General features: G+C 41.8%; 2 protein-coding genes across 20 annotated transcripts in view; both read right to left on the reverse strand.

The window, feature by feature from the left end:
- Positions 1-5,170, reverse strand: part of ZFAND4 (zinc finger AN1-type containing 4) — an 80,509-nt gene extending 75,339 nt beyond the window's left edge. For 3 of the 5 annotated variants that reach the window (XM_082423482.1, XM_082423480.1, XM_082423486.1), the window contains exon 1: positions 4,745-4,881. The gene's annotated coding sequence lies outside the window, so the exon portion shown is untranslated. Of the gene's footprint in view, positions 1-4,744 lie in introns of all 5 variants that reach the window. The other 2 variants (XM_082423483.1, XM_082423481.1) reach the window with 2 other exon arrangements.
- A 2,526-nt stretch (positions 5,171-7,696) lies between these two features.
- Positions 7,697-24,447, reverse strand: part of LOC309642247 (WASH complex subunit 2-like) — a 56,254-nt gene continuing 39,503 nt past the window's right edge. For 7 of the 15 annotated variants that reach the window (XM_082423462.1, XM_082423461.1, XM_082423464.1 and 4 more), the window contains 10 exons: positions 20,138-20,293; positions 18,249-18,431; positions 16,270-16,398; positions 16,061-16,141; positions 15,385-15,507; positions 14,341-14,403; positions 13,775-13,987; positions 11,461-12,078; positions 10,468-10,645; positions 7,697-8,392 (listed from right to left, as the gene is read on the reverse strand). In XM_082423462.1, coding sequence (XP_082279588.1) covers positions 8,253-8,392; positions 10,468-10,645; positions 11,461-12,078; positions 13,775-13,987; positions 14,341-14,403; positions 15,385-15,507; positions 16,061-16,141; positions 16,270-16,398; positions 18,249-18,431; positions 20,138-20,293 — 1,884 coding nt within the window. In that variant the 3' untranslated portion in view covers positions 7,697-8,252. The remainder of the gene's footprint in view (positions 8,393-10,467; positions 10,646-11,460; positions 12,079-13,774; positions 13,988-14,340; positions 14,404-15,384; positions 15,508-16,060; positions 16,142-16,269; positions 16,399-18,248; positions 18,432-20,137; positions 20,294-24,447) is intronic. The other 8 variants (XM_082423467.1, XM_082423466.1, XM_082423465.1 and 5 more) reach the window with 5 other exon arrangements.

Raw genomic sequence — 24,447 nt, forward strand, 5'->3', positions numbered from 1 at the left:
CAGTATTGTGAAGCAATTATACTCCGATAAAGATCTATTAAATAATAATAATAATAATGCTGGTGACAGTGGTAAAAGACCATTACTTTCAAGTAAAAGCCAAATAAATGGCTGTATTGCTCAGGCTGTGTCTCTTATATCCTTAATACATTGACATGCCTGTAGGAATAATGACTGAACCTAACCCCTTTTCCTACCTCACTGAAATGACTGCTTTTATAATACAATTTTGGGTAACATGTGGATTCTTAAGAACATACTTATCATCCTATATCAAATAAGAATGTACTACAGAATTGTCAGTGTCTGTTCCCCCAAAGCCAAGAGCACTCCTATCTACATAGTAAAAGATCTAGCAACAGAGGTCAGGGGTCAGGAATGCCGAACTGAATATTACAGAAATAAAGCCATGGGTGACCAGTGCCTGTCCAAGGAATTTAGAGACATAAGATATAAAGATCATTTTTTTCACCACAGTAGTCTTCCACAGCAATACTCCGAATATAATAAACAAATGGTGGGAGAAGGTAAAATAAAGACAGATTTGGAAGTCCTTCATCTGCAACAAGAATGTACATAGTAATTATGGGCTAAAAGAAAACTAGCAACCTAGAACAGCACTAATTGTACTGGAACACCACCACAAATTTGGGCCCTCATCAATGAAGTAATTTCCAAAATCGAAAAAGAAGCAAGATTGGTAACCAAATTCAAAACTGAAATATGTGCCTCTAGGAAATAATTATACTTCTCCTCAGCAGTAGAAATCACTGTAACAGAGGGCAAAGCAAGTCTAGGAAATCTAGTTAAGCCAGACTGGAGGACTAGATGATAGCAGAGGGGCAAACGGAAGCTCCAGTAGGCCAAAGACCTAGCCAGTACTAAGGGCGGGGTCCATGGACACCTTTTTTTTTTTTTTTAAACGTATCACTTTACACTTGGATGAACTCACTGATGTGGCAAGTCTGAATCAGCCCTGGGCTTTTTTTTTTTTTTAATAAATTTATTTATTTTATTTTATTTATTTTTGGCTGTGTTCGGTCTTCGCTGCTGCGCGCGGGTTTTTCTCTAGTTGCGGAAAGCTGGGACTACTCTTCGTTGTGGTGCGCAGGCTTCTCATTGCGGTGGCTTCTCTTGTTGTGAAGCACAGGCTCTAGGCACACAGGCTTCAGTAGTTGTGGCTCACGGGCTCTAGAGTGCAGGCTCAGTAGCTGTGCCGCACAGGCTTAGTTGCCCCACGGCATGTGGGCTCTTCCTGGACCAGGGCTTGAACCCGTGTCCCCTGCATTGGCAGGCAGATTCTTAACCACTGCGCCACCAAGGAAGCCCCATGGACACCTTCTGAAAGTTGTGTTAGAGCATGCTTGACTGAGCAGATTATGGAACCCGATGATGTTGGTAAATTAGGGGCAATGGAGACTCAAAAACAGGATGGAAAATGATACAAGGACAGCTAAAAAATAGAAGAGGAAGAGGAAAGAAGAAGGCAGAGAAAAAAATACGTCCAGAATTTTTACCAATAATTTAAAAACCATGCTTAGCTATTAAGAGTAATGGAGTCAAAAGAATGAAAAGAATTGAGAACAGTCTCAGAGACCTCTGGGACAACATTAAACGCACCAACATTCGAATTATAGGAGTCCCAGAAGAAGAGAAAAAGAAAGGGACTGAGAAAATATTTGAAGAGATTATAGTTGAAAACTTCCCTAATATGGGAAAGGAATAGTCAGTCAAGTCCAGGAAGCACAGAGTCCCATACAGGATAAATCCAAGGAGAAACATGCCAAGACACATATTAATCAAACTATCAAAAATTAAATACAAAGAACAAATATTAAAAGCAGCAAGGGAAAAACAACAAATAACATACAAGGGAATCCCCATAAGGTTAACAGCTGATCTTTCAGCAGAAACTCTGCAAGCCAGAAGGGAGTGGCAAGACATATTTAAAGTGATGAAAGGGAAAAACCTACAACCAAGATTACTCTACCCAGCAAGGATCTCATTCAGATCCGACAGAGAAATTAAAACCTTTTCAGACAAGCAAAAGCTAAGAGAATTCAGCACCACCAAACCAGCTTTACAACAAATGCTAAAGGAACTTCTCTAGGAAGGAAACACAAGAGAAGGAAAAGACCCACAACAACAAACCCAAAACAATTAAGAAAATGGTAATAGTAACATCATATCGATAATTACCTTAAATGTAAATGGATTAAATGCTCCAACCAAAAGACATAGACTGGCTGAATGTATACAAAAACAAGACCCGTATATATGCCGTCTACAAGTGACCCACTTCAGACCTAGGGACACATACAGACTGAAAGTGAGGGGATGGAAAAAGATATTCCATGCAAATGGAAATCAAAAGAAAGCTGGAGTAGCAATTCTCATATCAGACAAAATAGACTTTAAAATAAAGACTATTACAAGAGACAAAGAAGGACACTGCATAATGATCAAGGGATCAATCCAAGAAGAAGATATAACAATTGTAAATATTTATGCACCCAACATAGGAGCACCTCAATACATAAGGCAAATGCCAACAGCCATAAAAGGGGAAATCGACAGTAACACAATCATAGTAGGGGACTTTAACACCCCACTTTCACCAGTGGACAGATCAACCAAAATGAAAATAAATAAGGAAACACAAGCTTTAAATGCTACATTATACAAGATAGACTTAATTGATATTTATAGGACATTCCATCCAAAACAACAGATTACACTTTCTTCTCAAGTGCTCATGGAACATTCTGCAGAAAAGACTCATATCTTGGGTCACAAATCAAGTCTTGGTAAATTTAAGAAAATTGAAATCGTATCAAGTATCTTTTCTGACCACAATGTTATAAGACTAGATATCTACTACAGGAAAAAGAACTGTAAAAAGTACAAACACATGGAGGCTAAACAATACACTATTAAATAACCAAGAGATCACTGAAGAACACCATACACAAAAATAAACTCAAAATGTATTAAAGACCTAAATGTAAGACTAGACACTATAAAACTCATAGAGGAAAACATAGGCAGAACACTCTATGACATAAATCACAGAAAGATCCTTTTTGACCCACCTCCTAGAGAAATTGAAATAAAAACAAAAATAAACATATGGGACCTAATGAAACTTAAAAGCTTTTGCACAGCAAAGGAAAACATAAACAAGACGAAAAGACAACCCTCAGAATAGGAGAAAATATTTGCAAATGAAGCAACTGACAAAGGATTAATCTCCAAAATTTACAAGCAGCTCATGCAGCTCAATATAAAAAAAACAAACAACCCAATCCAAAAATGGGCAGAAGACCTAAGTAGACATTTCTCCAAAGAAGATATACAGATAGCCAACAAACACATGAAAGGATGCTCAACATCACTAATCATTAGAGAAATCAAAACTCCAATGAGGTATCACCTCACACCAGTCAGAGTGGCCACCATCAAAAAATCTACAAACAATAAATGCTGGAGAGGGTGGGGAGAAAAGGGAACCCTCTTGCACTGTTGGTGGGAATGTAAATTGATACAGCCACTATGGAGAACAGTATGGAGGTTCCTTAAAAAACTAAAAATAGAACTCCCATACAACCCAGCAATCCCACTACTGGGCATATACCCTGAGAAAACCATAATTCAAAAAGAGTCATGTACCACAATGTTCATTGCAGCTCTATTTACAATAGCCAGGACATGGAAGCAACCTAAGTGTCCATCAAGAGATGAATGGATAAAGAAGATGTGGCACATATATGCAATGGAATATTACTCAGCCATAAAAAGAAACGATATTGAGTTATCTGCTGTGAGATGCATGGACCTAGAGACTGTCATACAGAGTAAGTTAGAAAGAAAAACAAATACTGTATGTTAAACATATATATGGAATTAAAAAAAAAAGTTCTGAAGAACTTAGGGGCAGGACAGGAATAAAGACGCAGACGTAGAGAATGGACTTGAGGACACGGAGAGGGGGAAGGGGAAGCTGGGACGAAGTGAGAGAGTGGCATGGACATATATACACTACCAAATGTAAAATAGCTAGTGGGAAGCAGCCGCATAGCACAGGGAGATCAGCTCGGTGCTTTGTGACCACCTAGAGGGGTGGGATAGGGAGGGTGGGAGGGAGACGCAAGAGGGAGGGGATATGGGGATATACGTATATGTATAGCTGATTCACTTTGTTATAAAGCAGAAACTAACGCACCATTGTAAAGCAATTATACTCCTATAAAGATGTTAGATAAAAAAAAGATCATGGGGAAAAAAAGAGTAATGGCATCAAAAAACGTTTCTAAATCAATTTCCAAAACATTTCTCTCCTTCCTTCTGAAAAAGTTCTTAAAACACAACCATCAAAGATGAAAGGGAAGTTAAAGACAGGTAATGCGATAACAGTGCTGAATAATTTCAGTAACTCGGAATCAGCTTTATCCTCTGTTCTAAAGAACAGCCAATTCCCTGGAATCAGAGCATTTCTTTTAAACTCTTCCTCCGACATAAACGGAGCCAGCATGTTTTACAGTCCTTAAAAATACCGACTCTTAATGAACCGTTTTTACTAAAGCCTGGAAATATACCTAAGTTTTAAATACAAGCTTCAGAATTATATCCACCACATCATGTCCCCTAAACTCTGAAATCAATTTCCTAGAGGGACTGTGAAATCCTTCGGAGCCAACGCCTCCTCCAGCCTTCAGTGTTAGACACTTGAAGAGAACGGAGTCACCTGCGCAGCCCGTGCTCCTCCAGGATAAACTCCGGCTACCCAGACGCACGGGCCAGATCAGAACGGCAGCGGTCAGGCTCCGCGTCAGAATCCGCGACTCGGAGGGCAGCACCTGTCGGGCGGGGCGGGGCACCCCGCGTCGCGCTCGCGGAGGGACGGAAAGTGGAGGCTGTCTCCTCCGCGAAGGCGGCCCGCCGCGCCGGTATCGGGGCAGCGGCGGCGACGGAGGGGGCGCGGCCAGGAGGCCAGCGACGGCAGCGCGGCCCGGCTCAGCGGCCCGCGGCCCTGGGCGCCCTCCCCATCCGGCCCGCTTGCCCTCACCGGCTTTCGTCCAGTACCTCGCCCGCCGGCAGGCCCGTAAGGAGGTGCGGCCCCACGAGCGACGCCGCGGCAGGCACCGAAGAGCAACGCTCAGTGGTCGCCGCGCCCCCGCCCCTTTGTGACACCGCGTACCAATCGCTCGCCGGTGCTCGCGTCGCCCTCCAATCAGCGGGGGCGGGGGCGGGACCTGTCCTCCGGACGCCTGCGGTTGCTCGGGAGCTGGGGCTTCTTTTGCGTTCGGTGGTGGTTGGTGGTTAGGAGAGGCCCGGATGTTAATCCTGTATTACTAACAGTGGCCTGCTGACTAGGGCCGAAGCGGGCGGGCTGGAGACCAGTCGCACAGGCTTCTGGGAACGGTGGGGTTGGCCTGTGGCCGAAGGAGAGTATAGACAGCACCCTCCCTGAGACCAACCTAAGGCGCTCTTAGAGGTGCCCGACGTGCTGGGGGGATAGTCCCCGTCGGTGGCCTTTCCAGAGCCTGTGCACTTCTAGTGCGGTCCAGGCCGGCCTGCCTTAAACAAATCACTCTTCCTGCGCTTTATTGACCCCTAACGTTTCTGGTCTCACGTACCTCATCTGAAACATGGGGACATTGCCATGCCTGGTTGAAAGCAAGGGCGAAAGCAAACAAGCTCTGTAGATCTTATCCATTTATTCCTCATCCAATTTACTGAGAATTGTGGAGTTGAAATTGAGTGGGTACCTTGGGTTGTCAAATCGCAGCGTCGGCTATGCCCAGCCACCCTTTTTTTTTCTTCTCCAGCTCTAATTCCCAAGCTGTTGAGCTCAGGTGCACACCATAACAGACAACACAAACCTTCCAGCCTGACATGGGCCCCCACTGCTTCTTTTTATCTTCATTTCCTGTAGGTATTCTAAATCCAAGGCTTACGGATTTTCCAGCCCTCCTGGCCTACTATTTTACTAGGTGGATTACTCAACTGACAATGAACAGTAATCTCCCTCTCACTGCAGCTTCACTTATCATCTTGTGACTCGGAGGAACCAGTCTAAAATGAACCCCAATGCCTAATCTCCATTGCCTGTCCTTTCTTACTCTCCTCTGAGACCCCACCCACGAAATTATCTCCATAATTCAACAAACCATTGAGTATACACCGAGGTATATGATAAGGGACTGTGCTTTCTCTCATCTTCAGGCTCTCTTGCCACTGGTTCCTTCTTAAACTCTAATACTGAGTTGACTGGAGCCCCGTGAGGACAGAGAGATGATTATTATCTTTGTATACTAAATTCTTAAATGAGTGCCTGTGATGAAATGAATCTTACTGAAGCAAAACCTTAGTTTCTAAAATCTGCCACCCCTCTCAGTCAGGCGGAACTGAGAGGAGCTTTGGAGTCAGGTGGATGAGCTTAAAGCCTTGGGTTCCAACACTGGAAGCTCTGCTACCTTGGCCAGTTCATTCATTCTCACCATCATCATCTACCATGTTTCAAGTGCTTCAAGTGCCAGATAGTTAACAAGGATCTTTGCATATTCTGTCCCATCACTAATCCTGCAAGGTGGGTACTGAAACCCCTACTTGACAAAGAAGGAAACAGAAGCTAAGAAAGGTAAAACAATCTGCCTATACTCAAACAGCTCTAAGTGGCAGATTTAAATCTAGGTCTCAATAAAAAAATCCAAACTTGTTCCACTAGTCCACTCTGCTTCCAGATTTTAGCCTCATCTGTGAAATGAGGACAATACCTATCTGGTAAGTTAAGGAGACTGACATGAAAAGTGCCTACCATCGGTCCAGTGAGTGTTAAGTTCCCTCCCCCTTTCAACCCTCTCAAAATAGCAATTTGCCTATTTTCTAACTCTATTGTCTCCTGAATTCCCTGGAATCATTCCTAATGATGGGTCAGCAGATTTGATCATTCCAAAAGAAAAACATGTTTAACAAATGCTTACTGAGTCAGATCACACATTGGGCTCAGACTCAGAACAGGAAACTGTACACAAGTAACCTAAGGGACAGAAGGAAGATGCACTAAAGGGATAGGGAAAAGGAATAGGCAGCTAGTATGTACCCTCTTCTGCTGTTGGGTCATTCTCACAGCAGAGCTGGACAAACAGTTGATGTGTGAGAGCTATACAAAATCTCTGACTATGAGCAATTCCCAATTTAACCTTAAAAGTAACCAAGGAAGAAGTTACTGGCTTCAGAATTGGTGAAGCCAACTGGGTCTGCTTACAAGATTGTGCCATGGTTACAGATTGAATACTCATGAGCAAGATGGCACAGCACAGGAAAACAGACTAGAAGGGCGGGGGGTGAGGTGGGAGTTGGTCAGCCATCCACAATGGACAACACAGTTGTAGAACATTCCCATCAGTGCAGAGTTCTATGAAACACTGGTGCTCTAGAAGCTGGCATTTCCATCCTCAGCACTTCTTCCTACCGTTATCTGGGTTCATTCTGCCTCTTTCAAAAAATAATGCAAAGCTCCAAGGAATGGAAATGGATGCCTTAGAGCAAGGGTCAGCAAATTGTTTCTGTAAAGGGCCACAAAGAAAACATCTTAGACTCTGTAGGCCATCCAGTCTCTGACACAACTACTCAACTCTGGCATTGGAGGTAGGGTGAAAACCGCCATAGACAATACATAAATGAATGGGCATGGTTCTTTCCAATAAAACTTTATTTACAAAAACAGACAGTAGAGGACTACAGTTTGCCAAACCTTGCTTTGGTGGACCTATAGAGGCATCTTCAGAATTCAGTGGAATGAGAGAAAACCTCCTCTCCTATTACAAAGACTCATGAAGTATATAATCTCTCATCCTCTTCCTCTATCAAGTGCCCTGGTTTTAAGTTAGGGCTCCCATACATGTAGGGAAGACTCCTGGTCATCTGTCTGGCATTTTCTACCTCTGGGAGTCCCTGCCCACCCATGAAAGGCACAAATAGGTTTCTTTTCTAATGACCCTAAACCATGGCCCCACCAAGGCTAATCGAAATATGGTTAAAAAGCAAAAACAATAACAAAACAGTGAAACATTTATTTCTGTTTGGCAGTATTAAGCATGATTAAAACCAGTACAGAAAAATACTAAGTACATTGGGTAAGAAGTGAGCTAGCTGTTTCAGTATATGCTTTTTATAATTCAGTTAAGACAGTGAGCACAGAAGACAGCATCATTAACTCAAGGATGTAGCTGAAGGATACCCTGTACACTCTACTGGCCTCCAAAGGCGTTCAAGGGATCATCAAATATGTTGGACACCTTCTGTTCAGATCTTGATTCAGGCACTGTCTGTGAAGATCGACTTTTTGGTTTGGTTGTCTTAGCCTGGATACCAGAGGAGAAGATATCATCTTTAAAAAGGAAAAAAAAGAAAAAGAAAAAAAAAAAAAAAAGAGTTGCTGAATAGGCAAGAAAATGGGTGCTTTTAAGACATATCTACACAAACAACCAAAGACTCAAGTCTGATAACAGTATGGGATACCAAAAAACACTAAGATAGAGCCAAGCCTCTTAGATTCTGGACCTGGCTCTGCTACTAAGTTTTTTTTTATTATTATTATTATCTTTTTTTTTTAATGTGGATGAATTTTTATTTATTTATTTATTTTTGGCTGTGTTGGGTCTTCGTTTCTGTGCGAGGGCTTTCTCTAGTTGCGGCAAGCGGGGGCCACTCTTCATCGCGGTGCGCGGGCCTCTCACTATCGCGGCCTCTCGTTGTGGAGCACAGGCTCCAGACGTGCAGGCTCAGTAGTTGTGGCTCACGGGCCTAGTTGCTCCGCGGTATATGGGATCTCCCCAGACCAGGGCTCGAACCCGTGTCCCCTGCATTGGCAGGCAGATTCTCAACCACTGCGCCACCAGGGAAGCCCCTGCTACTAAGTTTTATGATCACATACAAGTTACATTTTCTCTCTGCACATAATTTTCTCAGCTACAAAGCTGTGTGTGTGCACATGCAGGAGAGGAAAAGTGGAAAGATAACTGAATCTCCAATCCAGCCCCTGACTTTACCATCTATGCATTATACTTATTTCTACATTCTTTTCCCACTGGATTTTAAAAGGGAAAGGCACTAAAAATAAGCAAAGGGAAATCCAACACAGGTCACCCTCTTTCAGAATAAATGCATCTGTTTGCAGCACCTAAATGCTAAGCGTGTAAGTCTTTATGACTACATTTGTGTTTAATGTTTCACTGACTCTAATGCTCCATGACTCATTTTACTCAGTAATGATAGTAACCCAGTAATGTTACTGCTAGGATTCTATTCTACTGAGATTTTAGCATGTGTACATAAAGATATGTATGTACAAATGTTAAAGATTATGGCATCATTTGTAACAGAGAAAATGGAGAAACAATCTAGATCACTCTCAATAGGCTAACGGCTAAATATAAAGCAACAGTACACAACTACTAAAAACAAGGAAGTAGATCTCTATGTACTGACATGGGAAAACACTGAAAAAATAAGTATACATTTATATGTATACAAACCTCTATTACTGTCACCATGTCTCAAAGGGGACACACCAAACTCTCAATAATAGTTACCTCTAAGGCTAGCTTTTTACTTTTTACATTTTACAAATAGTATTAATCTATTATAACATGTATTACTTTTTTTGTAATAAAGTCTCTTCTGTACCTTGTAGTGGGAAGCAGGTAGAGACAGAGCACACTTGCTTGGGGAGTCGAAAAAGTGTGGCTTTGCAGTACCAGCTTTCTCCCAGTTAACCCCAAGGTCCAGACTGGGAGAGAGGAGGTGGGCGAGTAGGAAGTGTATATGGCCTCAGCTCGAGTCCTATGCACTAACACAGGACATATCAGAAGCCCTACATTTCGGGTTACGGGGCATTTGGCTTGCCCGTTAATAAAGTAGACATTATACTATGGAGAGAAAATGAACATGTTTACAAACACAGAAGATCTTTGGTGAGAGGTAAAGTCTGAGTTACAGCCTGCTTTCCTATACAGTCCTGCTCTCCTCCTGCACTGCCCCTCCAATTCTCCGAACCACTAACGCTCACTCTCCAGCTAGAACTGCATCACACCCGAGGCAGCCACCTCAGCCTACTTCAGCATGTGGGGTAGTTTCTGATCCTCCTTTCATGACATCAGTGTTCAGATTTGTCATAGATGATTGGCAGGGGGCACACTAAGAAAAAAGCTAAATTATACTTGAAAGTCAAACTCTGGGCTCCTTCAAACTCCTTGATATCCATCATAACAAAACATTGTTTCACCAAAATGACTAGGCCATTTACTTATCCACCCTCAGTCTATCTCAGGAGTATAATGCAAGTCAAAGGAAACCCACTGGGGAACATTTTCCAGGAAAGGGTCAAGACAAAGGTAGCAGGAGAAATATCAAGTCGCTGAACAGTAATGACTCTCTCTGTCATGTATAGAAAACTAAACTTACCCATATCATCGTCAAATATAGACTTAGCTTCCACTTTCTTTTTGGACTTTTCTTTTGGTTTTACAGTTAGGTCAGCAAAGATATCAATGTTATCATCAAACAAGTTGGAGTCAAATGTTCTTTCCTTCTCTCTTGTTTTTTGTGAGGCTTTCATTGCTTCTGTAGCAAATATATCATCCTTATAAGCCAAAAAACAAGCAAAACAATTTTAAATCAAGTTTTTACTTTACTACACACACTAATTTCAACAAGTTGTAGAAATGCAAACTGCCACAGGGCTCTGGAACAGCCATGCGAGCTGCCCCTCTATCTGGAATGTGCTGCTCCAGATCTCCGCCTGGCATGGTCCTTCTCTTTCTCCTAGTCCCAGCTAAAACTCGAGCCGTACAGAGAGCCCTTCTCTACCAGTCCTACCTGAAGGAGTACCTCCCACCTCAACCCATTGCTCTGCCCCACTGCCCTGGGTTGTTTTCTTTAAGGCCCTTAACATTACCTGAAAACGTTATTTATATGCGGCTCTGTCTATATCCAATTCCCCTCCCTGAGAGCTCTGGGGAGCAGAGCACTGGTCCTAGTTCACCTTGTGCTTCCACTTCCCAGATGCTCAATAAACATCTGCCCGAAGAGTGTCACTGAAGGCCTTACCGCCTGCGTTAAATCATCAGCTCCAGCCAGGGCCTGTTTCCCCAAGAACCAGAGGTTAAACACTCAAGCTGTAGAGATGCTACTTTATCTATGCTGACTGCAGCAATAGCCAGATAAAAACTATAAAAACCAAGACTTGCATCAATAGTTATGGCCAGAAACAGAAAACCACTTCTGAATAAGTTTCAGAGTTATTAATAACAGAACCTAATTATAATTACTAAGCAAGTAGATACAGGGCAGCAACCAAACAGGTTTAATGCAATCTATGGCTCAAATGACCCAATTAGGTATTTTCCTTAACAAAGAACCCCGCACAAAAATGTATTGTTATGTCCTATCACCTACCTCAAAAATATCTTGTGCTTTTGAGATAACATCCTGCTGACTGTTGGATTTTGACTCATTCTTCTTGCCTTTCTGGTCTGTAAAGAGATCGTCCTCATCTTCCAGGAGAGGGAAAGGATTTGTTTTCTTTGCTGGTTTTGGTTTAACAGACTGAAAGAGATCATCATCACTGCCTGCCTCACTGAGAGCAGGAAACATGGGGCTTTTTTCTTTACTTCCCCCTGCCGGGTTGGCCAGGCTGTCTGCTGCCTTCACCTTGGCTTTTCTTCTCCCCGTGGACTGAGATGCAATGCCCTTGGAAAAGATATCTCCAGAATCAAAAAGGTCATCCTCAAGAGGTTGACCCAGAGATTTCACAAAGGGGTTTCTGTCTGTCCCAAGCACAGGACCACCTGCCCAAGTTGGAATGGCAGCTGCCACGGCCTCCTCAGAGCTGTCTTCTCCACCAGCTGCCCTGGGCTGTGGTTGATGACCATCTGGTGAAATGATGCCATCTGCCAATTGTCCAACAAATCCCCTGGGGATACTCATGTCCTCAGCCTCACTGGACTCCTGGGCAGCCAACTGCCGAGCTGCGCGTGTTTGTGGTCTGCGCTTTCCTCTCACTTTGACCCGGGTCTGCAATGGCAAAAACCACATGCTGACCTGATGGTTTTTTAAAAGGTGCTCAAAACTAACATAGCAAATCATCAGCAACTCAAGATACTGTTAGGTTGTCAGGTTCCCCTCAATCGAGATATTATCTAAGACAGAAGAGGTTATTTCTTAAAGATTTCGAAAGGCGTTTAAGAGCTCCTAGTACTCTAAGACTCATTCTTAATCCTTCAGTGTCCCCCATTTTTGAGTCTTTTGAGGGCAATTTCTGTTCAATTTGATACAAAAGGCTTCATCTGCCACTGGAAGCCACACTGCTCGTGCCACACTGCCCTGTGTCCCACAGTGCTCCCTGGACCCTTCCTTCTCTGCCCTAAGTTTAAATGTGGGTATCTTTCAAAACGAGAAAGAATCAGGGGGATTCTAACAATAAGCTTTACTGGGGGCTAGCCTAAAATCAGGCTCCAGAAACAGGGAGATAAGATGATAAAGACAGAAAGGTAATCTCAGATGCTCTTTTCTTCAACAAACACTAAATCCAAATTTTAAATATATCACGTAAAAAAATGTGGCTTAGGAATCAGAACTTTCAATATAACCTCAAAATATGAGTCACTTATTAGCAATAGTGCAGTATTTGTAATATTTTCCAACATATACCATCAAGTAGTTTTAAGAAGGCACAAGCTACTTTGGACAAAGTACTTAACTGCACTTTGGGCAAAGTACGTAACTGCACTTTGGGCAAAGTACTTAACTGTACTTTGGGCAACGTACTTAACTGTACCTTGCCTATGTCGAGGAAATTTCACGAATTATTTCAGGAACAATTTAAACTTAACAACAACAAAATAAGCTAACAGAAAAAAAAGAAAGGAGGGATGTTTTATTCTTCATAAGTAAAACAGGTTTGGAAACACTGGAAATGAGCGTATTTGCAGGGTCATCCTCAGTACTGTTGATTACTCAGATAACAGCTAAGATTTTTTTAGAGAAGGAAGACTGGATAGAAGAAAAGAGAACCAATTGAAATAAAAGTAAAACCTCGAAGAGTTCATGGTCCATCCAGCACAAGTCCACAGTCCTATGGAACAGTGTGACAGGACCATAATTGCCACGGGATCTCAGAGAGGGAGCCCAGGACAGGGGCAGGAGGGGAAATGTCACAGAAACTGTGAAGTTTGTGCAGAGCTGTCGATGAGGAAGAGCATTCCTGACAGAGGAAGTGGCACGAGCTGATGGCAGCAGCACGCTGGGGCATGTGTGTTTGGGGAATGGTTCCTGGTGACTGGACTTAGGCTGACAGTGTGGGGTGACTGGTGGGAAAGCTGGAAGCTTCGGTTAGCACAGACTGTAAATGGCTTTAATACCAAACCAAGGAGCTTGAACGTCCTCCTTTGAGCAGTAAGGAGACGGCAGAGGAAGCAAACAGTAAGGACATGATCTGCTCAGTGTTTAGAAGGCCTCCGGGTGGCAGCCAGGAGCTAGTGAGCTAGCTATTGGGCAGAATGTAAATGTAACAAAGGCAGGCAGTGGAAGAGTGGACACAGAACTAGGGAGGTGGAAGGAGGGCGGAGAGGCTCAAGGAAAGATGAGGCGCCTCCTTCAAATGAGGAATCGGGGTCAGCCTATCGTGTGCAACTGATGAACTCGGAAGAAACATACAAACTCTTCTGGTTTTAAAAAAAAGCAGGCAAGCAAGCAAAGGTGGTTTCATCACCTTGTTCGCACTGTGTAAGGTGTCTGCCTGAGCTGGAAGGTCAAAACTCACGCCGGCCTCCCCACTCCCGGGAAGAGTGGGCACACTTTCCAGACTGTGGCTTCTCCCAGGTTCAGATGAAGGAACACCCAATTCTGGCAAAACAGACTTCATTCCAGAGATCTGGGGAGCCGCTGTAGGCAGCAAGGCTGCTGGGTTAATTGCTAAATTTGCCTAAAGAAGAAAAATGAAACTTACTCTGTATGTTTTCTTAAACACAACAGTCTACTCTTATTACTGTGACACATGACGAAAGACTCGGTGTACGTAATATATAATACGAGAGGAGAAAGAGAAAGGCAGGGAAGTCTCCTGATCTAGTCTTAGAATTAAAACAGAGGGCTATACCCCTGTGCCCACCACAGGACCAAAGAAGAGATGTTACAGACGCAGCACGCAGGAAGCAACAACCAGAGGGTGGGGAAGAGATGAGAAAATGCCTGGCAACAGCTGACAAAAGGAAAACCCAAGAAAGTTTACAGATGCCACAAGGCAGGCAATGAAGGTTCCAGACACGTTATAATTACTTGAATTTTCCAGATCCGAGGGGATGGCTCTTTGGTTTTAAATGGAGCGGGACCTGGTGAGTCCTGTGTGAAATTACATTCAGTTAAAAATCCATTGAGGAAATAGAAAAGTGTCTCTTGGATTACACATATGCCTGAAAATAAATCTGAGATGGAACAAAGCTGTTGGTTTCTATAATTCTATAATGGGAAAGGCATTCAAATCTCTTCTGGGGCCTCAAAACATTTCACTAACGTTACTTCATTTGTGCTTCCTTATCCATTGTGTAAGTGGAAGGCTGTAAGACCACACGTGGAGGAAAGGGAGACAAAGATCATGAATAAGATTCATAAGAATTATAGTGTATCAGAGCCCCAAAAGTGGACCAGCTGGAAACATTACCATACTGGTTACCTCACACAGCAAATATTACAGAGCACACAGAAATTCACCCAAGCCTAATGCACTAGTTCTAGAAGGAAAAGAAGCTGAGACTTGAGTCGCTGGAGATGTGCGAGTCCTAGTGCCTCATTTTCACAGCTCAGAACACTGAGGCCTCAATGAGACATCCGGGAACAGCTGTAAGCCAGGACCAGAACTCACTGTCTAGCCCTGCTCTGCCCTCAGGAGGAGCGCCACAGAGAAGACTGCTGAGGATGGAGGCCTAATAGCAATGATCTCAGAAGACATAACACAGAGAGGGAATCAAGAAAGTGGATATAATTCATATTTAATTCTAGTGGAGCCCTACTCCAAGGTAGCCCAAAGGGAGAAATGGAGTTCTAGTGGGAAGATCTTCATCCTGCCTTAACTCTATCTTGGAATCGAATTTGCAGGTACTCCAAAAGTAATAATGATAAGTATAGATTCATGGAACCAGTGCGGAGTGAGGAGAGGAGAAATGAGCAGGGGTTAAAAAAAAAAGTAAACAAAGGGAGGTAGTCCTAGTTGCTCTTTCCTCCTTAATTAAGAGAACTCTGAATGACCCCGGGTCTGCATGATGCAATTAAACTATACTACAATGCAAACAAGAGCTGAAAGTCCTTAAAGAGATCTGTTCTAACCTGAGGTGTTTCCGATTTCCATTTGCCTTTTTCTTTGATACCTGGAGTGGATTCAGGATGTTTCTGGTTCTTGAAAGAGGAAACAGAGTGGTCTTTTTTCACTACCTTCTTCTTTTCTGGGATCTTCAAAAGCAAAGAATACCCAAAGTCTGTCAAGTATCTTAGAAATTTTAAGGAAAAGTCATAATGCAAAAAGAGAAAATAGCTTCTGACTTTTAAAAGTCATTTCACAAATGAGAGTTGAACAAACAAATTTAAAGGCAGCATTTCAGAAATAGAGTTCTAAAGACCAGGCGTCCTCTCAGTGATAAAGAGAAAGTAGAGAGTACTTAAAAATCTACTGGGGAAGGGAGGGAAATGACACACATGGCCTAACACTCAGATGTATAGCTTTGCACCTGAAAGGCATGAATATTTTGTCACCATAACATATGTACCCGTCTTTCAATGAACAACTTAAAAATCAAACAGGTTTGTAATACGGTAAGGGAGCCTGGGTTAGTTAATGGTTTAACGTTAGGAAACATAAGATGGAGACAACCTGAACACCGTCATGAGCACATTATTTGCTGTTCATTTACTAGTGAGCATTTTCCTTAGTCACATAAGGGGACATTCATTTCCTTTCCCAGAAGCCTTCCCACACACCGCAGTATTGAGAACAAAAGTCTGATACCAAAGGATGCGACTTGGCAGAGCTGAAAAGATCATCATCTTCATCATCCCCAAACAGGCTCCCAACACTTGGCTCTAACAACTAGAATAGAAAAAACTTAAATTCAATATCCAAAACAAAAACAATTTACAAAGAGAGTCAGGTGAGTTACAGAGACAATATTTAACATAATAACAAAGCTATGACATGGAGAACCATTTGGAACTGACCCTGGTTTTTTTGGTGCCGGAGAAAAGGTCAACGTCTGGGTCATTGTCCTTCTGAAGCTTGCGACTAAAAAGGAGCTCTTCATCCTGAAAGACACCTGTGCTCTTGGGGCGGGCATTAGGATCAGGACTCTAGGAAAAAGAGGGAAGATCATGTATTTTATAGACTCCTAGGGCTTTACCTCAAGGAAATAATACACAGCTACAAAGATGAAACAACAAAGATATTCCTTGTGGCTCTGTTTACAGTGGCTAAAGGTTGGACACAGCCTGAGTGCCCATCAGAAGGGGAATGACACAGTCACATAATGGAATACTTTGGAGATACTAAAAACAGTGGAGAATATATTTACAAAAACAGATAACATATATATAATCTGGAAAGATCATCTTTCAACCTTTGTGTAGCATCTGAATCTGAACTGTTTAAAAAACAATCCTTAGTTCCATACTGAGAAACATTTTAGGGGTGAAAACACATAAAGTTAAACAAGTTCTCTCCATCTCATGCCCAAAGGGAAGAATGAGACAGCAGCTGACTTAATACCAGAAACTACACAGAGTGGTCAAGCACGTATCCCTAACTTCCACTTACCAGCATCCTAGGCCAAAGAGCTGGCACAGGTGTGATCAGCCAACCTTCCCCTATGCCCATCCACCTTCCACCCCACTACCTTCAGATTCCAAACAAGTTCTTTCTGTTTGCTAGGGTATCTGACATTTGAAAGTTACTATCACATTACTTGGTTTGATACTATAATGCCCCAGACTTGACATTCTAAAATTCTTCCCTTTCTTTAGTATCACAACCACAGACAGAAACAAACAAAAAAACTCACTTCTGACAAAATGTGTCACATTAAAAATTAACTAATAATTATTATTGATTACACATAAAAATTAGTGTAACATAGCAACTAAGGTTCAAAGTTTTACAGCCGTGAAAATCATATATACAAAATCAAACACAGTAAGAGACTGGAAGAAAATACAGCAAATTATTCATATTCACTGTGTGTAGCTCTCCTTTATAAACGGGGCTATCCTACTGGTATAATAAGAAAATTCATAAAACATTTATTGTAAATATCAACATGGACTATATCCTCAGTTTGATTTATAAAAAATTATTGGCAATCTATGGCCCATCGCCTGTTTTCTCTTTTTGTAATACTTCTATTGAGATAAAATTCACCTATTTAAAGTGTGTAATTCAATGGTTTATACTATACACACAGAGCTGTGCAAATACCACCACAATCTAAATTTAGAACATTCTCATCATCCCATAAAGAACCTCCAAACCTACTGGCAGTCACTCTCCATTCCTGTCCACCCCTTTCCCCAGACCCAGGCAACCACTGATCTACTTTCTATCTCTATGGATTTGCCTATTCAAGACATTTCAAATAAACGAATTCATACATAATGTGTTTGTCACTAGCTTCTTTCATTCAGCATGTTTTCAAGGTTCATCTATGTTGTACCATGTACCAGTAATTCATCTTTTTATTGCCAAATAATATTCCATTGTATGGCTAAAACACATTGTGTTTATCCATTCATCAGCTGATAGACATTTGAGTTATTTCCATCTTTTGGCTATTATAAATAATACCTGTTGGGAACATTGCATTCAAGTTTTTGTGTGAACTTATGTTTTAATTTCTCTTGGTTATATACCTAGGAGTGGAATTGCTAGGTCATGTGGTAACTCTTAATTTAAGAATCTGAGGAAGCACCAAATTGATTTCTGAAGTGGCAGCACCATTTTACATTTCTAACAGCAGTGAATGAGGGCTCCAGTTTCTTTACATCCTCACCGACACTTGGCCATTATCAAAAAAGTCAACAAGTGATGGTAAGAATGTGAAGAAGCTGGAACCCTCCATTCTTCAGCAACTCACATCACAGGACTGACACTGTGAAATGAGATTCTTTTATCCTTCTAAAGATTTGAAACTTTACAGCTTTTTGCTCACCTTTCCTACTTCTTTCTTCAGAGCTTGGAAGCTGTTTTGATCTTCTGTTTTATCCTCTTCCTCATCAAATAAGCTAAGAACAGTTTTGGTTCTAGTTTTAGTTCCTCTGTCCAATGGGGATGATGCAGAAAACAAATCAGAATGCTTGGCTGCTTCCTGAGTAGATACATTCAGAGATCCTTCCTGAAAATGTAAATAGTAAGGAAAAAAAATGAGTAACACCTGGAAACAAAAATTCTATTGTGGGGCCTCCCAAGCTCCTCATTAATTCAGTAACTGTCACACCTGCATGTTTCAGGGCATGACAGCTAATCACACCTACTCCCAGGTAACAAAACACTCAGGCCAATTCTTGATCGGCCACTCCAATGGAGAGTCTAGTACAGATAATTCATAATCAAAGATGATTTTTTCCCATCAGTTTAAAGCCTATATTTACAACTCCTTCCAACCAAGATACATATATATCAGTTATCACCCTGAGCCACATAGGTTGCTCATGAGCTATAAATAACTTCAAAGTCATAGGTATGACACAAATGCCAATCACTGGAAACGGATCATATATTTCCTAGTATTTAACTAACACATAACTCCAAGGGAGAGGCCTAATTGACAGAATTGGACACAACTTGTAGAAGGCTTATACTGTATTATGCAATTAGAAGAATCTCTAAAATAATCATAAAATGCAGCGTTTATTCATTCAACAAGCACCACCTTTCAGGCAAGATACCATTGACTGTAAGAATCACTGTTCCTATATGAACTACCAAGAAAAAAAAAAAAACAACTCCCAATTAAACATGCCATTGATTGTGAGGTGCATCCTAATTTCAAAGTGGTTAAACTATAAAGGAAATATATACTTCTTTAAAGAAAATATGTAATTTTGAAAGTGCCTACTATGTGCGAGGTAATAAGCTAAGCACCACAGATGCAATGGAGAGCAAAACGAACATGGCCCCAATCCTCAAAAAGCTTATCCTCAAGCAAGGGAGACAGCAGTACAACAAGCAGCTAGAGTTCAAGGGGAAAATGGGCTACAGCAACATAGAAAAGGTCCACGTCGACAGGAAGAGAATGTCACACAGTGATTCAGGTATAGGTAAAATGTTTGCATCACTGTAGCCCCAAGAAGCCTCGACAGGAAAAGTATAAGCAACATTCTTCACATAGGCCCTAGAAGAGAGAGTAAACCTAGATAGCTGAACACACACGAGTACGAGAGTACGAGAAAAGTTAGAAAAAAAGAAAAAGTAGACAGAGACTGAAAGAACTGCTGATTCCCAGATGCAGCCAGCAGCCTTATCCACAGGCCTCCTGCAGGAAAGGACAGCCCGCCCAGGAGAAGAAAGCTAATGCTTTAGAAGAAAGCCAAATTTCACTTCACTCTGTAATTCACAGCCAACATCAACTAAATGTAAAAGATTGGTAAACTAAAATCTTCTTAAAGCTGTCATTGTAATTTAAGTACAGGTGGGATTAGAAGAGAGCAAGGGGAAACAGACTACGGAGAAGAGAGCCGGTCAGAAAGAACAGACGTGCAGAGAGAAAACCGAAAGGAAAAATGAGATGAGACAGAGAAAGGCAAAATGGACACTGACACAATGACCATAATAATGTAAAACGGGAAAAATGCACATCATTGTGTGCGCACATATGCCTAGAAAAGAGACGGAGAGGCAAGAGCAATGTTGAAGGTCTCCCTGAATGGCAGGATCACAGATTTTCTTCTTCATACTTTTCAGTGTTTTCAAAATTTTCAACAAACGAGCCGTTTGTTTTCTGTGGTAGAAAAATGTAAGGGTATGTGTGTGCGTGTGTGGGTTTTACAAGAACACGTGAGAGACAAAAATAGCAGATTATACAAGAAAAAAAAAGTCCACCTTTCCTGACTCCTCAGCCACGCTAGTTCTCCCAAATTCTGACGACTCCTTGGCGCTCTCAGCCTTCTTAGCCACCGGTTTCACTCCCAACCGTGCCTCCTTCTCCTCTTCATCACTGAACAGCAGAGGTGGTACATCAGGGACAGTCTCTTTTTTCTATCAGAAGAAGAATAAATGACATCCTCAAAAACAAACAAACAAAACGTGTGCCTGACGAGCATGGCAATGTATAGAACAAGCCAGAAGCACAGTCCTGTTCAAGGCATTAGCTAAACTTTGGGGTCGGGAGAGACAGGACAGGACAGTGAAGGGGGCACAGACAGGGAGAAGCAATACCACCACCACCTCAGACTTGCAGACAGTTTCTGTCCCCACAAGGTCTGCACCTGTCTCCCTGCACCTGTTAACTCCTTGTGTGCGCCATGGCTTAGATCCTAACCTCTGCCACCCAATCATTAGTCTCGCCTCTCTGCCTCCCTCCCCTTACCTTTCAGCTGTATGACATCATCCAGAGCTGTCTTGCTAAAATAAAACACCCACCACATTACTTCATCTCCCACCCCAAACCTGCACTGTGTGCATTAAGCAAATGCTAAACATGACAATCAACTGGCCCCTCTTTATGACTCTCATCCATCTGCACCTCATCAATCCTCACTATTCCTTAAACCTATTGTAAACTTCCACACTTCCATGCTTGATCTGCACTGTTTGGAGAAACAAATCCTCCTCATCTTTCAAGCAAGGCCCAGCTCAGATGTCACCCACGAAGGTTTTCCTGTTCTCTTCTGTAAGTATCAGGTGCTTCGCTGATAAGAATATTTATGTCTATACCCAGCCCTTACTATACTTCCCTCCTAATTTACATTAATAGCTGTCGTACATCTCTTTGTCCACTCATTTGAAAGGATCATGCAGTATACTTCCACAGCCAGTCACGGTGTTTTATATGAAGCAGGTGCTCAGCACAAGTTTGTGAGCACTTTGCCCCATCTCTCATCTGTTCCTTACCTGGGAGGCAAGGATTTCAGAGATTAGGAACCTGAGGTCACGTGACTTGCCCAGAGTTACTGGCATCCTTGAGGCAAGTGACTTATCAAAAATGCTTAAGAGAAAAGCAGTAACTCTATCCTACTAACTAGACTAGATGATATGAGGAAGTAAGCTTTGAAGCAGTATCTAAATCGAGTTAGGTAGACAAGTTTGGGAAACTAATAAAGAAGAACATGACTGACTATAATAGAAAAAACTATGAATAAATAAGAAGAATAAGGTAAGCAAATTTTTAGTTATTGTTAGAAAGCGGTCCTTAAAGTGCATCATCATTAGAACTTGAAATAAAAGACTGGAAACCCACAAAAGAGTTTCAGAAGAAATAAAGCGAAACCAAAGTGATTAAAGGAAAAAAATTTTTGTGGGATGTGCTGGACTCACTGAAAACTATATGTAATGTCGATGCAAGTGGATCAAGGTAAAAAACGAGACTGATGTACGGTGGACCAAATTCTCCCTTCATATAACTATGGTCCTTAAACCAAGGAAAATGCCAACCAAACTACTGATTTTAAATCTTCCTAAAGATAAGCTGACTCTTCATCTTCATTCTGAAATTAATTTTCTTGATAGGTTTACAGTTGAGTTGCATTTAACTTACTTAAAAATATTCTAGGATCTCTAAACAAAAAATATATTTTATATGTTGCCTAAAGGCGATCAAATTTCACAACTGGTAAAACTCAGGTGTGCAGGCTGTTCTGCTACTTAAGATGCATATCTTTGACCTTTTGTCTTATTTAACAATCATAATTACTACAGTTTCAAGGAAGTTTTACATTTCCAGAACCTTCAAAATTCATTAGATTACTGCTCATTTATCCAGGGTAGAAGTTATTATTTATAATTTACAAAGAAAAGCCACTCAGATCTTCTGACTCTCTTAACCATGAAGCCACTTTAGGGAGATGCAAGTACAGGTAATTCAAAGAAAAGCTTATGAGCACTCAGAAGCAGCGGCAGTGCTGCAAGCTTTTACTACAAGCTGTGCACTTAATGGGACTGTGGTGAGGAAAGAGTCCCTAAATCAGTAACTGGCATGGGCCTGATCTGGGAATAGGACAAGTTAACACCTTTACTGGGTCTGAAAATATGAAGAATATTTCCAGAAAAAAGAGACAACAACTTCCTCTGGAATATTTTGGGACAGGATGAGTCACCAAGAGTGCATGGCGAGTGAAGGTGGAAAAGCTGAGCCTACTTTGAATGAAATTACAGGTGGCGTGGTAGGTTCAGCTACAGGCTCAGCTTGACAAAGGGATGACAGGACCGGGTGGTCTTTGAGAAGATAACTTGGGTAGCGGCAAGGAGAGATGAAGAGAAGGAGCATTCACAGGCCAGTTAAGAAATTATCTCAATAGTCAAGGCTAAAGATGACAAGGCTGTAGGGACGGGAGGAATCATTCCTAACAAACTAGCAGGAAACAGTGATGACTACCCCATCAAAGGAGAAATATTCACACATGTCCTGGTGTAGTTATTCAGTGGAATACTATATAGTAATCAAAAACAAAAACAAAAACAAAAACAAGATGGAGTTTATGGAAATGAAAACATGCTGCAGGATTTTAAAAAAAAAAGATGCATAAAACTGTAAAACATGATCTCATTTAAATAAAAAAAGACAAGAATGCCTAGGAACAGGCATGAAAGCACTGACAACACACTGTTACCAATGATTACACTAGGCACGAGTATGGAATGGGGACTTTGTATTCTCTACACATGTTTTTTCATTTGTTTGTATTTGTTTTTTACCTTGACTACCTTTTTTTGCTTTCTTTCTTTTTTTGGGCGTGGGGGGCCACACCGTGCAGTTTGCAGGATCTTAGTTCCCCAACCAGGGATTGAACCTGGGGTCATGGCAATGAAATCGCCAAGTCCTAACCACTGGACTGCCAAGGAACTCCCTCTACACGTTTTAACCCTTTTTTAAGAAGGCATCCACGTATTACTGTATAATTTAAAATAAACTTTAAACAAAAAATATTTAGGAGATATGGAAGAAGAGCCAGGTACGGGTCTCTAGAAAAGAGGAAGTTCTAGGCTCCTTTACTGCCATTTCCCTCCTTCACTGTACCCCCTAGGGTACAATGGCCCTCGGGATGTGCAGGCATCGGGGACTGCACATGGTCACCCATGACCACAGTGGGAAGGGGAGAGTCTTCCTCATAAAGCAAGGGTGGAGGAGCTGCCTTTTTAGATTCTGTGGCTGCTCCCACATGGGGGGAATCTCGGGGGGTACATCCCTCCTTCCCTGTCTTACATGTCTTTCTGTCTCTAACACATGCCAATTAGAGTGGTCTGAAGTTGGGGTTGAAGGCCCTCAACAGCAGGCTGTGACTTTGCTTGATTCTTGGCCTTTGAGGCTAACCCAGCTCAGGTAACGGAGGTCTCCATGGGGTCTAGCCTGAGAAGTTCTAAATTTTCCTTTGGTGCTGTTGGCAATTGCCAGTTGGCAATAAAATGCTGCTTGGCCTCACTTTGTTCTGTGTGCACACACTTACATATACGCACATAGGGAATGTGTTGGGGAGGGATGAATGACAGGCCAAAGACAGGATTCCAATATCCCTAGGTTCCCAGGACAAATATTATCATAACGCCACCTTCCTCTCATTTCTTAATACTCCTTTTGATATAAAAAACATGAAGACTTGCTAAATCTTTTAGCTTAGGCGATTATGGTTAGTGATGACATTTAGATGTAATCGCTGGAAGACTATTTAGACTAGATAGGCACTGATGGACTTTTTTTTTTCTCATCACATACTTTTAATTTTTTAAAAAAACTTTGTCATAAAAAACACAACATTTACCATCTTAACCATTTCTAAGTATAGAGTTCAGTAGTAGTAAGTATATCCACGTTACTGTACAACCAATCTCCAGAATTTTTTCATCTTGCAAAACTGAAACTCTGTACCCATTAAACAACTCTCCATCCCCCAGCACCCCCCTCAGCCCCTGGTGATCACAGTTCTACTGTTTCTATGAATTTGACTACCCTAGGTACCTCGTGTAAGTAGAATCATACAGTATTTGTCTTTTTGTTGCTGGCTTATTTCACTCAGCATTATGTCCTCAGGCTTCATCCATGTCGTAGCCTGTGTCAGAACTTCCTTCCTTTTTACTGATTCACTATTAATATAAACCAGGACCAAAGCGTTAGTACTGGAAACTTGCTCCTGTAAGGAATAACCTGTACATTAACTGGCCTGGTCTAATGTTAGCAGAATTCCATGCCACCGGGGCTA

The sequence above is a fragment of the Balaenoptera physalus genome, assembly GCF_965194825.1.
Source record: "Balaenoptera physalus genome assembly, chromosome: 14".
Classification (NCBI taxonomy): Eukaryota; Metazoa; Chordata; class Mammalia; order Artiodactyla; family Balaenopteridae; genus Balaenoptera; species Balaenoptera physalus.